Source organism: Grampus griseus (assembly GCF_964374135.1).
Source record: "Grampus griseus genome assembly, chromosome: 14".
Taxonomy (NCBI): domain Eukaryota; kingdom Metazoa; phylum Chordata; class Mammalia; order Artiodactyla; family Delphinidae; genus Grampus; species Grampus griseus.
Genome location: NC_139008.1, coordinates 61,605,704 through 61,617,999, shown reverse-complemented (window position 1 = coordinate 61,617,999; position 12,296 = coordinate 61,605,704). Strand labels below are relative to the sequence as shown.

General features: G+C 41.5%; 1 protein-coding gene across 3 annotated transcripts in view; it reads right to left on the bottom strand.

Moving 5' to 3' along the window:
* Positions 1–8,277: 8,277 nt before the first annotated feature.
* Positions 8,278–12,296, bottom strand: part of CSNK2A1 (casein kinase 2 alpha 1) — a 54,882-nt gene continuing 50,863 nt past the window's right edge. For all 3 annotated transcript variants that reach the window (XM_082670765.1, XM_082670766.1, XM_082670767.1), the window contains 2 exons: positions 11,828–11,914; positions 8,278–9,640 (listed from right to left, as the gene is read on the bottom strand). In XM_082670765.1, coding sequence (XP_082526891.1) covers positions 9,525–9,640; positions 11,828–11,914 — 203 coding nt within the window. In that variant the 3' untranslated portion in view covers positions 8,278–9,524. The remainder of the gene's footprint in view (positions 9,641–11,827; positions 11,915–12,296) is intronic.

The following is a 12,296-nucleotide window of genomic DNA, read 5'->3' as shown; positions in this document are numbered from 1 at the left end:
AGTACAGGGCACAGGGGCATCTTAGGTCACTCTGGCAGGCAGGATTCTAAGATGGTCCCTAAGATTCCCACCCCATGGTATACGTGCCTAATTAATTCCCTCCCCTTGAGTGTGGGCAGGTCTTGTGACTATCACAGGATCTCAGTCTCATGATTCCAGTGATGTTATACGGCAAAGATGAAAGGATTCTGCAGAGGTAATGAAGGTCTCAAATCAGTTGACCCTGTAGTCAAAAGAAAGATTGGCCTGGGTGGACCTAATCGATCAAGTCCTTTGAACAGGGGTCCCCAACCCTCGGGCCACGGACGGGTACTGGTCCATGGCCTGTTAGGAAGCGGGCCGCACAGCAGGAGGTGATCAGTGGGTGAGCGAGCGAAGCTTCATCTGTATTTACAGCTGCTCCCGATCGCTCACATTACCGCCTGAGCTCTGCCTCCTGTCAGCATTATGGTGAGTTGTATAATTATTTTATTATTTCTATTATTACACTGTAATATATAAAGCGCACAATAAATTTAATGTGCTTGAATCATCCCGAAACCATCCCTCCCCACTGGTCCGTGGAAAAATTGTCTTCCATGAAACCGGTCCCTGGTGCCAAAAAGGTTGGGGACCGCTGCTTTAAAAGAAGGTGCAGGCCTTACCTGGAGAAATTCAAAGCAGCAGATATTCTCCTGTAGGCCTTTAATCAATTTGTGGTATTTTGTTAAACAGCAAGTGACGGGAAATTTTACCCCCCCCACCCCCCAAAAAAAGCACAGGCAAAAAGATTTACTGGCTCAAGTAACTGAAAAGTTCTTGCCCTTCTGCGGACCTCTCTCTCTCTCTCAGCTGCCCATTTCTTCATGTTGACTGCATTCTCCCACAGGCCCTGGGTTCATGACTCTGGCAGCCCCAGCTCTCACATACTTTCTGCATCTGACCCTGTGAAATATAGCTGAATCGTCTTTGTCTCAGAATTTCCAAGAAAAGTCCCCAGACCCTGGGACTGAGAGTAGGCAAGAGGTGGAGATTAATTTGTGATTGCCCTAGGGTTTACAATACACATTTTAAATTAACCGATTTGCCTTCAAATATCCTGCTTTCATGGATAGTATAAAGACCTTACAACTGTAGATTCCCATTTCCTCCCTTCTGTTCTCCATGCTGTTGTCACATGCTTTGCTTCAATTCTGAAATCCTTCCTTCTCTTCCCCTTCTACCCGGAACCCCGCCTCACCTCACACTTGCAGACAACCGCTTAACTACATTCTGTCACTAGTTAGTTTGCATTATCTAGAATATTATATGGATGGAATGTATGTAGTCTTTTTTGTCTGGTATTCACTCAGCATAATTATTTTAAGATTGACCCATGTTGTTGCACTTATCAAGTTAATTACTTTTTATTGTTTAGTATTTCATCATATGGATATATCAATTCATTTATTCACATTTAAAAAATTTAACGTACACTATAAATACACAATTCATTGCTAGTTTTTTTGCTTTAGACCTGGGGCCAGCAAAGGATGACCCACATGCATGCCAAAACCAGCTCACTGACTGCTTTTGTATGGCCCCTGAGCTAAGAATGGCTTTTACAATTTTAAATTTTTGGCAAAAAAATCAAAGTAGAATAATTTGCGGCACATAAAAATTATATGAAATCCAAATCTGAGTCCATAGTTTTACTGAAACACAACCATGCTCACTTACCTATTGTCTAAGACTGCTTTCATGCCACTAACAGTAGATTGCTTGCAAGAGATCATATAACCTGCAAAACCTAAACTATTTATCTGTTCCTTTACAGAAAGTTTGATGACCTCCTACTTTAGACTTCAATTATTTTTTTAAGGCAGTTAAATTTTTTTAAAAAATTTACTTTCATTTATTCCATTTCCAGTACTCTTAATTTCACTGTGTAGATGCAAGTTTCTGTCTGGCATCATATTCCGTCTGTCTGAAGAACTTCCTCTAATATTTAATATTCCTTTAATATTTCTTCTGGCAATATATTCCCTCAGTTTTTCTTTGAGAAAAAGCTTTATTTCTTCTTCATTTTGAGAGATATTTTCAGTGGGTATAGGATTCTAAATTGACTTTTGTTTTTCTTTCAGCACTAAAGTCACTCCATTGTCTTCTAGCTTGCATGGTCTCTGATAATTCTTAGCTTCCTCTGTAGGCAATGTCATTTTTTCCTCTGAGCTGCCTTTAAGATTTTTGTCTTCTGTTTTAGCATTTTGAATATGATATGCCTAGTTGTGTATAAGTTTGCTTGGTGTTCTTAGAGCTTCTTGGATTTCTCTCTGGCTTGGTGTCTGTCCTTTGGCCTCTTGTGCCCCAGCAATCCACCAGAACATGCCCTGGGTAGCTGCCGCAACTTTGGTATGGGACCCAGAAGGAACTACATGGAGCAAACCTGAAACCAATCAACACAGGAGCCCAGTCCAGCCCAGTCAATCCTCAACCTGAAGCAGAGCTGCTTGGCTGAACCAGTTTAGGTCAGTTGAACTATAGCTGACCTAGAGATCTGTGTGAGGATAAATGTGTTTTTTGTTGAAAGGACCAGAGAGCAAAAAGCAAGAGAAAGAACGTTTATCTATAATGATTCGTTAGAAACCTGGACAGGGATTCCTGGAAGCACAGCTATGAAAAGGCAGTCCAGGAAGCAGAACTAAGCAAGAGACGTGGGTTCTGATGGCAAGTGCGGGCTCTGGCAGCTCGAACCTGCTAAGGCTGGACCTCTCTCAAGCCAGCTCCAGCAGTCCCTCCTCTGGGAAGGCTTTCCTGACCATTCTTCCTCCCCCAAGAGTTCAGGACTTCTTTCTTCCTAAGGAGTTTTTGTACAACATCACAAACTCCCTTCCCAGAAGCAACTACAGCTAATATTTTGTTTTCCTCTAATCTTTTTACCCAGAAGCAGCCTTTTCTTTCAAGTGCCAGGGGATTCTTTGTTTTTACCTTCAAAGGCACTGAGGCTGTCTCCTATCTCCCTGGGGGCATTCAAACCTTAGCCCCTATGCTCTGAGGCCCATCTGTATCCAAGCCTTGTGTTGGGGGCTCACTGTGACTTCAATACCCACTTACCTTCAGAATGAATGCTGTCTTCCTTTCTGCCACCTGGGAATTTCCACTTTTTTCTTTGAAATTGGCTATTTATTTGAAAGTAAATTATGTCAGTCAGCATCCTCACATATTTGGAGCAGGAGGTGGGTACTTACGAGTTAGCTCAATCCACCATGCTGACTAGCAATATGATTTTTTCCTGGGGAACAATTTGTTTCCTGCCTTTCTGCTTGTGTCTCATCTCTCCCAATCTCCAGTGTTTAGCGTAGGACCAGGCTCGCAGACATCAACACGTTTGTTGAGCGGCATATTTTATAAACGAATTCTGGAAAGACCAGTCAAGAAAATGAGTCCATAAGAAACTCTGATTCTGGGCTGAGGGGACAGAGCTGAGTGGGTGAGCAGGGAAAAGAATGAGGTGTGGAGAGCTGTGGGTATTTAGGTTTCTTCATAGGAAGTTCACCATGGAGTTCCCAGAACTGTTCAACACAGAGGAGCAAAGTGCTCCCTTTCTAGATAAGTCTACAAATGTTTAGCTGTAGCCGAGACTCTGACTCACAGGGTGAAATCAGGAAACCAGCTGCCAGCTGCTGCTGCTTTTCCTTTTCATCATTAGAGGAGCCAAGAAAATTCTGTCCAAGCAGATGATGCAAGAGTAAAGCTGACTCAGAAATACCCAATCCCCTCGGGAACTTCCCTAAGAAAGGGACTGTCCATCCTATAAACTCCCATCTGGAGGTGCCTGGGGAAGAGCTTCTTACATTGAGACCACTAAGAATCTCTGGTGATTATGACCACAGGGAGGCAAATCCAGACTGTAATTTGCTATAGTGCAAAAATATTTGGCTTTCAGTAGAGAAATTAAAAATTCAGAGGAGATAAGAGTGATAGACTCTTAGAGGAGAAGAGTGAGAGGGGGTGAGAACAGGGCAATGCTGGCCTTCATGGAAATTAGAAACAACCTGCATCTGTTGAAAACCTGTCATTTAATGCATGGATTTTTTTCTTCTAGAACCAGGTATTTTACTGCCATCTACTGTAAAACTGTGGAAATAAATGCACAAGTCTATGGCATTCCTATAGACATGGAATCTTTTTCTGCACGTAACCTGCACAACTATACAGTTCAGAGTGGAAGTGAATATTTAGCCCAACTCTACTGTGTGCCAGGCACTTTCCAAACATTTATCATCTAATCTTATAACCACCTTGTAAAATAGGTATTAACACCCCAATTTTACATATGAAGAAGATATTAGAACCTCTGGGGCAGGGAGGAAGAGAAGAGGGGCAAAAGGGGCTTCGTCTGTATTGGTAATATAGACTTAACTTGGGCAGTGGGTTCATGGGTGTGTTACAGCCTCTTTACAACTTGGTACATCTAAAATGTTTTACAATAATAATTTAAGTCAGTTTTGAAGATTCAGAGAGGTTAAATTACTGAGCCAGAACTACACAGCCAGCCATAACTCTTATCAGAACCAGGGCATTTATAGTTCTACTAGGTTGCTTCTCTGAAGTGGTAAATTTAGCACAGAATCCTAGTAGAGTTATGAAATCTAGAAAGCACTCGTCCACATCGACTCCAGAACCAGACTACCTTGTGACACCCTCTGTATCTGTTCTACTTGGAGAACAGCCTGAATTTCACATTGTTATATACCAATGGTGGAAAGCAGGGGATATTGTAGCACCTAATTCTACTAAATTGGTCAGGATCGTTGCTCAGCCTTCAGCCACTCAAGGTTTCACCAAGGGCTCATTAAATTATTAAATAATTAAAATAAATTAGTAAACATTAAATAAACATTTTGTCATGTTAATCCAGTCTGGCCTGTGGCTCATAATTATAGCTGCACATCTACGAACAAGGCTCTTCTCATCTTGAGATGTCCTTTATTCAACAACGCTCCCACTAATTTATTGTGTGTGGAGGAGGGGGAAGGTGGAACTGGGAGTGGAGGATGGAATTACTATTTATTGAGCATCTATTATGAGGCTGGTATGATGCTAAGCATTTTCCTCGTGCTACTCCATTTGATCCTCTTCAATTCTGAATGATATTAACACACTTAGAAGTTTTTTATGAGGATGCACAGATTAGTAAGACATACAAGGTCATCAGGGACTTTACATGCAGGTGGGGAGAGAGACAAAAATAACATAAGGTCAGGTGTTATAAGGAAAAAGGGTGCAGGGGTAGTGACGGCAGTGGGGGAAGCAGAGAGAGGTGAACTTTACATAGGATGGAGCATCAATCAGCACAAGGGAGGAGGAAATTACCAGCAGGGAAGTACAGGCAAGGACTGTTACGATTAAACAACTACTCAAACCCAGTTCTAATCTCAGGAGAGAAATCTGCTAGTGGGAGTGGTGACAAAACTAGATGTTTTCAAGAGATACGCAAAAGGTCAGTTCTAATTGTAACCACACTTGACAACAGGTGAAACAAGATGAAATTTAAAGATTGAGAGGAAATAAAAATGTCCAAATCTGTCAACCAATCCACAGTTTTCTCTACTACTGTAGGACTACAGTAATTAGCCATACCCTGAAGATCTAATTTTACCAAATATATTCCTCTGTCTCTAATAGGCCCACTCCAACAACTTAATCTTCCTATCTGTCTCATGGATAAAATAAGAGTAAATGTGAGAAATTAATGTTCATGTAAGTTAGGCATTTCAGATATAAGATATTACACAATGGTTCCTTTTATCTAAACCACACTTCTCAACTCCCAATATTATTAACATACGGATGCACTGAACATTTAAAGGAAACTAAGAATTTGGGATAACGGCATTTCCTGATTTCAACTTTTCAACTGTTGTTAAATGAGAAAGAATAAATGAAAATTCAAGTATATACTGTTGTAGAATTTACTCATTTGACATTAATAAGCAAGTAAACTCTGTTCACCTCTTTTACCAGCCCTTTTGGTAGTTTCTATTAAAGCTGCCAAGTATGTCCCCATTTGCTCACCAGCATATGCCTTCATTCCAGGCACCAAGACTGCACGTTGCCTCCTGCACTGGAGGTCTCTCCAAGGCTGACCTTCCACAGGGCTTACTGCCATTCACTGAGCACTGGCCTTTTCTGCTAACAAACCAACTGTCTCCATGGACCTCTGTATTTACGCACCAACTCAAACTTTCTAAAATCAGTGTCAGAGCTGAAAAGGAACTCAGAAGACATCTCATCCAGACTCCCCTGACTGAACACACACTGGTCCCAAGAGAGCCAGAGGAGAGATCATACTGTGAATTACTTGCAAAATCAGGGCCAAGGACTAATCCCCCATACCAGGAGCCAGGGGTATTAGGTTGAACAAGGGCATAACAGGTGCCAGACACTTGACATTCACTCTCATTTAATCCCAAAGAAGCAGTGGCTCCATTTTATAGATGATGAAACAAATTCAGAAGTAACTTGCCAAGTAGTCAAGTATGTGACGAGGGCAGGAATGAAACCAGTCCTGTTTAGCAACAACATCATGCTCTCTTCACTGTCTCTCAATGTCAAAAACTCCTACACTTCAGTGCTCCTCAACCAACCTTAATTCATCCCATTTCACATCTCCATCAGCCCAGTATTAAATTCAAAGCACTTGAGAACTAAGCCATCTGTCACACACACGGTGTCGGTTGGAGAAGCATATTGCTCAGGCTGCAGGGACATTTCATTTGTTTAAATGTTTTTATTAAAAAAAAATTAAAGACCTTCATGGCACAACTTCTTCCCAGCACAGTTATGTTTTAGTTATACCAAATACAATACAATTACAACCAATAAATCATCAAGGTGGGGAGGGGGAACTTATGACTTCAAACTTAAAAGGGGGGAGGGAGCACTTCAAACAAAGTTAAAAAAATACTTAACCTTTCAGAGTAATTGCCAACACAAGTGTCTTAGATTGGCTTTCCATTTCCTGCCATCTAATCAATGCAGACACAGGTAGTGCTGAGAAATGAAGTGTCCCAATACAAGGTATACAGATGAGGTAATTTACAACAACACAGAAGTTGTTACTCTGTAAACCCTTGCCCCCCACCCACCCACCCAATTGGGTCTTTTTTTTTTTTTTCATGCTTCTGCAGTGACTCCTTAAGTAGCATTTTAAATACTTCTATTTCTTTTAAAAGGCTCTTGGGTGGCATTTCAGAGTCCTCTGCATTCACCTTACGTTTCTTGCAAGGTCTGATGCATGTTAGGAGGTCCAGCTGTTTGCAGCTCCCCACATCAGCCTCAGCTACACCTAGGTTCTCTGAGCTACAAGGGTGGGATGTGAAGTCTTGATTTACAGCCCTCCTCCCCACCTCAAAAGAAATAATTCATCAGTCATAAGTGTCCTGTTCAAATCACAATCCAGTGCAAACGTAATCTCAAACTGCATCTCTGGTACATCTGGTGCTTTGAGGTTCTGCACAAATTCAACATGGTAACCCCCACAGCATTCTAGGGCATAAAAGGGTCGAGAACAATAAATATCCACTGTAAGTGGCCACGAAGAAGATCACCCTGCCACATAGAATGTTTTCCCTATGGTTGAGAAGCACTATAAAAGGAGGCTTTAGCTTCCTCTAAAGTTTACCATTATATTCACTAAAGCCACCACCTCTGATAAAGTTACTAGAGCTAAGATGGGTTACAAAGTTAGATAAGTTCATTAAATTCAACTCCTCAAACAATTATGTTTATCTATGACGCCCAGGTGAGAAAGACTTGTGAATCTATAAAGGTAGGAGAATGGGGAACTAAGACTTCAGGCCTTAAAATATGTTGGAAGAATTTTTCCTAGTCCCCACAAGCAGCTACGGTAATGAAGCAACAGGAGAAAATACAGAGCTGATGGTTTTGCTATTGTGCTTAAAAAACTAGGCTTCCTCAGTGAAGCACCTGATAAACTTAGGTGGCTGGATTACAGTGGAAAATCCACTTTACACACACAAACACACAAAAACTGGCGACTCTTCCCATCCCCAATCCCTGCACTGCTGAGACACAAAATGAATTTATGGCAAAGGATCCTTAATCCCCAGAGACGCTTTGGCTTGTGGAGCTTTTTTAAGGCCTCTCTGCCCGCCCGGTACCATGGGTTGAACGAGGGTTGTATAAAAATGGGGGGCTTGGGAAGCCTCCACGGTACAGGGCTGCAGGCCCCTCAGATGTGAACGTGAGCCACCCACCCAGCGAGACCTTTACACAGGGAACTTAAATCTAACCTTGATAAATAAAACCAAACGTTTATTTACACCAAAGAATTCCAACACTGGATCTTTCACATATGAAGGACAAAGTATTATATATATACACACAGCAAGGGGTGGCAGGGCTGTAACAAGAGAGTTTAGTTTTCCCACAATTACAGGTCTACCATTTCAGTTTCACTGGAGATAGTGGCTCTGCTCCTACCTCTCAGGTACATTTACAAGACTGAGGGGCAGGTCTTCTCAATGGATGGCATGTGAGGGAAGGGGAAGGTAGGAGGAAAAGGTAGGAAGCTTAAAATAAAATGCAGTGGCCACATCTCTCACTAGCTCTTCAAGAGTTACTAGCATGAAACCAACATAGACAATGTTTTTTTCTTTTGTAAATTATACCCAGTAACTAACTGAATTCAAAAGGGCCAAGTCAAAGAAAATTGAAAAAGACTTTGCCTTCCCCCTCCTACCAGCTATAGAGCATGTTGGGAGATGAAAGGGGAAGAGGACCAAGGTAAGGAGCCTGGGAGGGACAGTATTAAAGTTTTAAACTGAACTGAAACTAAATTATAAGTGAGTTGGATTTAGGTTAGGTCAGTAAGACATGATTCATACTGAACAGACGTTTTCAGGACCTGTCTGCACTTTGGGTAGATTTTCAGCATCTCAGTGTAACTAAGACATATTTCCACTAGATTCACCAGTATAACCCCACTGAAGCACTTTTGGAGTAAAGTGATATAAGTGACTAGCAGTACACTGCTCTTATAGGTTGGGTCCTTCCTTCCTCCTTCCTTCCCACCTCCCTTCAAGAAGCTACATTTTTGTAATCTCTGGAGGAGAGCATGAAATACAAACCCCTCGAAGTGTGGGATGGTAGGGGAGCAATGGTGGGCATGGGAAGAGATCTCCACCCAAGCGCAGCAGCCAGATTGAGGCTGGTTTATCTTTGTTCTTTAGTGGTGAGGAACTGAATTTGGAAGGGGAGAAAAAAATTTGTCCGTGAAATATTCCACCTGCAGATAATTTTTCAGGGAATCCCCTGAGTTATGAAAAGTTCGAGTTAAAAAAAAAAGAAAGAAAAAAAGAAAATCAGCCTATTATAATTTTTTTTTTTTTATGACTGAACTACTATAAATCCACAAGCAACAGTTCAGACAACGGTGCTTCTGAAGTCTTTCACCCCCCCCCCCCCCGCAGGCGCAAGCTGCATCGAGGGAGTGAGTGACTCCCCAGCCTCTGCTCAGGCATCAGGAGACAGAAGGGCCATTACTGCTGAGCGCCAGCGGCAGCTGGAACAGGCATCCCGAGGGGGTTGGCAGCAGCAATCACTGGTGAGCCTGCCAGAGGTCCAAGGGGTGAAGGGGTTGGCACTGAAGAAATCCCTGAAAGACAACAGCTGACAGTGAGCTAGAGACACCATGGAAATCTTAGTCACCAGTTTTTCAGAGCACCTATCGCAAAAGTGACACAAATTCTCATTTTATTAAAGGCCTCTCCTTAGATTTTTACAAAGTAAATCTAATTTCAAATTAAATCTTCACAAATTAAAATGACAAGCTCCAATAAATTTAGTAGACAGGTAAAGAAATCTAAGTTTGGAGAGTTTGAGCGGTTTGTCCAAGGTGCATGGCTAGTAAGTGGCATCTATGCTTGGATTCCAACCCAAGCCTGTCTAGGGCAGCATGTCCAACCAAACTTTATGCTCTGTAATCTGTACTAACGGCCACTAGCCATATGTGACTACTGAGCACTTGCAATGTGGCTAGTGTAGCTAAGCAACTGATTTTACAATTTTATTTGATTTCAGTTAATATAAATAGCCACATGTGGCTAGTCACTATGAACTGAACAGTAGAAGGCTGGAGTCAAAGTTCATGCTCATGACCACATTTCCTTGTTAGCCAGCATTTTCAGTGCAGAAAGGATCATTTCTCATCTGTAAGCTAAAATAGTGTTTTAGGATTTACTTCCATTTAGTTTCTTCCACCCATGATCAGATTACCTGTTAGACTGCCCTCAATCAGCTAGTTCTTTACATTTTCAAAATGTTGTATATTTTCTGAATAGCCAATATAGTTACATGACTTAAAAATAGCTGAAAAGAGTACACAGTGAGAATTTTCCTTGCCCTGTCACTTGGCCAACTTATGGCACCACTTTTGGGGTGTACCCTTCCAGAAATATTTTATGCATATACTTAAATATAATTTTATAAAAATATGCATATAAGAATCACATATAAGAATGTGATTATATATTCTTGCCCATTCCTGGTCTTGGACATGGTCCTGCATCTTGCTTTCTTCATTTCACATTACTACTTTGGAGTTGAAACTAGACAAGAACACGAAACACTCATTCTTTTCTCTAGCCATATAGCATTCCACTGAATGGATGCCCTGTAATTCATTTTATCAGTTCCCTACTCTACACGGAGCTGTTTTTAATGTTCTTTGATTACAGATAAGGCTAGAATGAGTAACCTTGGACATATATCATTTTGCACGTTGGCATGATACCCAGAGGATAAACTCTAGAAGGCAGCTAGTTCTTTAAAAAAAGAATTCAGACAACAGCAATTCTTTGAGGGTGTCTAAGTACCCTCACGATCACGAGTATATTCATGTGGACGCTGCCTACATATATAATTCTTAGGGGACAGGCCTATGGCTTCTTTTGGGTAACTGTGGTTTCTTCTGGGTAAAAACTCGCTCTAAATCATAATGACTCAACAACATTAAAGATAATTTCATATAAAACATTATAATTTACTAGGTACACTGTAGTTGCTCTGGAAAAACTCAGAGAACCATTCTTTTTTTAATTAATTAATTTTATTTATTTTATTTTTGGCTGTGTTGGGTCTTTGTTGCTGCGCGCGGCCTTTTCTCTAGTTGCAGCAAGCGGAGGCTACTCTTCGTTGCGGTGCGCGGGCTTCTCATTGCAATTGCTTCTCTTGTTGCGGAGCATGGGCTCTAGGCGCACAGGCTTCAGTAGTTGTGGCTCGCGGGCTCTAGAGTGCAGGCTCAGTAGTTGTGGCACACGGGCTTAGTTGCTCTGCAGCATGTGGGATCTTCCTGGACCAGGGCTCGAACCCATGTCCTCTGCATTGGCAGGCAGATTCTTAGCCACTGCGCCACCAGGGAAGCCCGAGAACCATTCTTATACGCATACATACCCATGTACAAACCCCATCTCTACTCTCCCTCATTTTCTTAATCTTGTTTCTGAGGACAGCATCACCTACTGTCACTCTAACCTGTGAGATGAAAGGATCTCTTTACTCCTCATGGCTTGTTGAGACTTTCAAGTCCCAAATAATTTTTGTGATTCTGGCCTGGAAGAGACTGTTGATACTCTTACTCAAGGCAGGGCCATTAAGGTATACCAGGTTTCAAAAGCATCCTGAAACCTGGTGGGGAGAGCCATACAGGGCAGTATGTCAATAAGGTAATCATTATAGAGAAGAGGGAGGGCCACAGAAATCAGGTCACAAAGAGGGAGCAAAATTAAGAATGATAACTGACTTCTATCCTTTCTTAAAAAAATAAATTTACCAATGAACTGACCTGACATCATATTGGCGCTGCTGACAGGCGTACTGCCCCCTGGCATGCTAGATGAGCCCATTCGAGCCTGGTCCTTCACAACAGTGTCTAGAAAAGAGACAAAAAGGTTAGATTCTGTTATGCTTGAAGGATTAAACTAATGGGCTGGGGCCTTAAAGCAGTCATCCTCATTCTTTACATTTTATTTGTATTCCATATTACTCCCTTAGTAATAGAATTAAGGTGTCAACTGCCTTCACTATGAATTGAACAAGTAATACAAAATAAAACTATCTTTCCTGTCAAACTGTGGTAAAGGCCAACTACTAAACTAAATAGTAGGAAAAGGAGGTAATTATCCATAGTAGAGCTAATTTAAAACAAAACCAATCCTGTTAGAATTTAATGACATAATACAATTTACCCTTACCCAAACAGAAATATATTATCAGAGTGAATTGGTTTTACTGCGGTTTACAGCTTGGTGCCA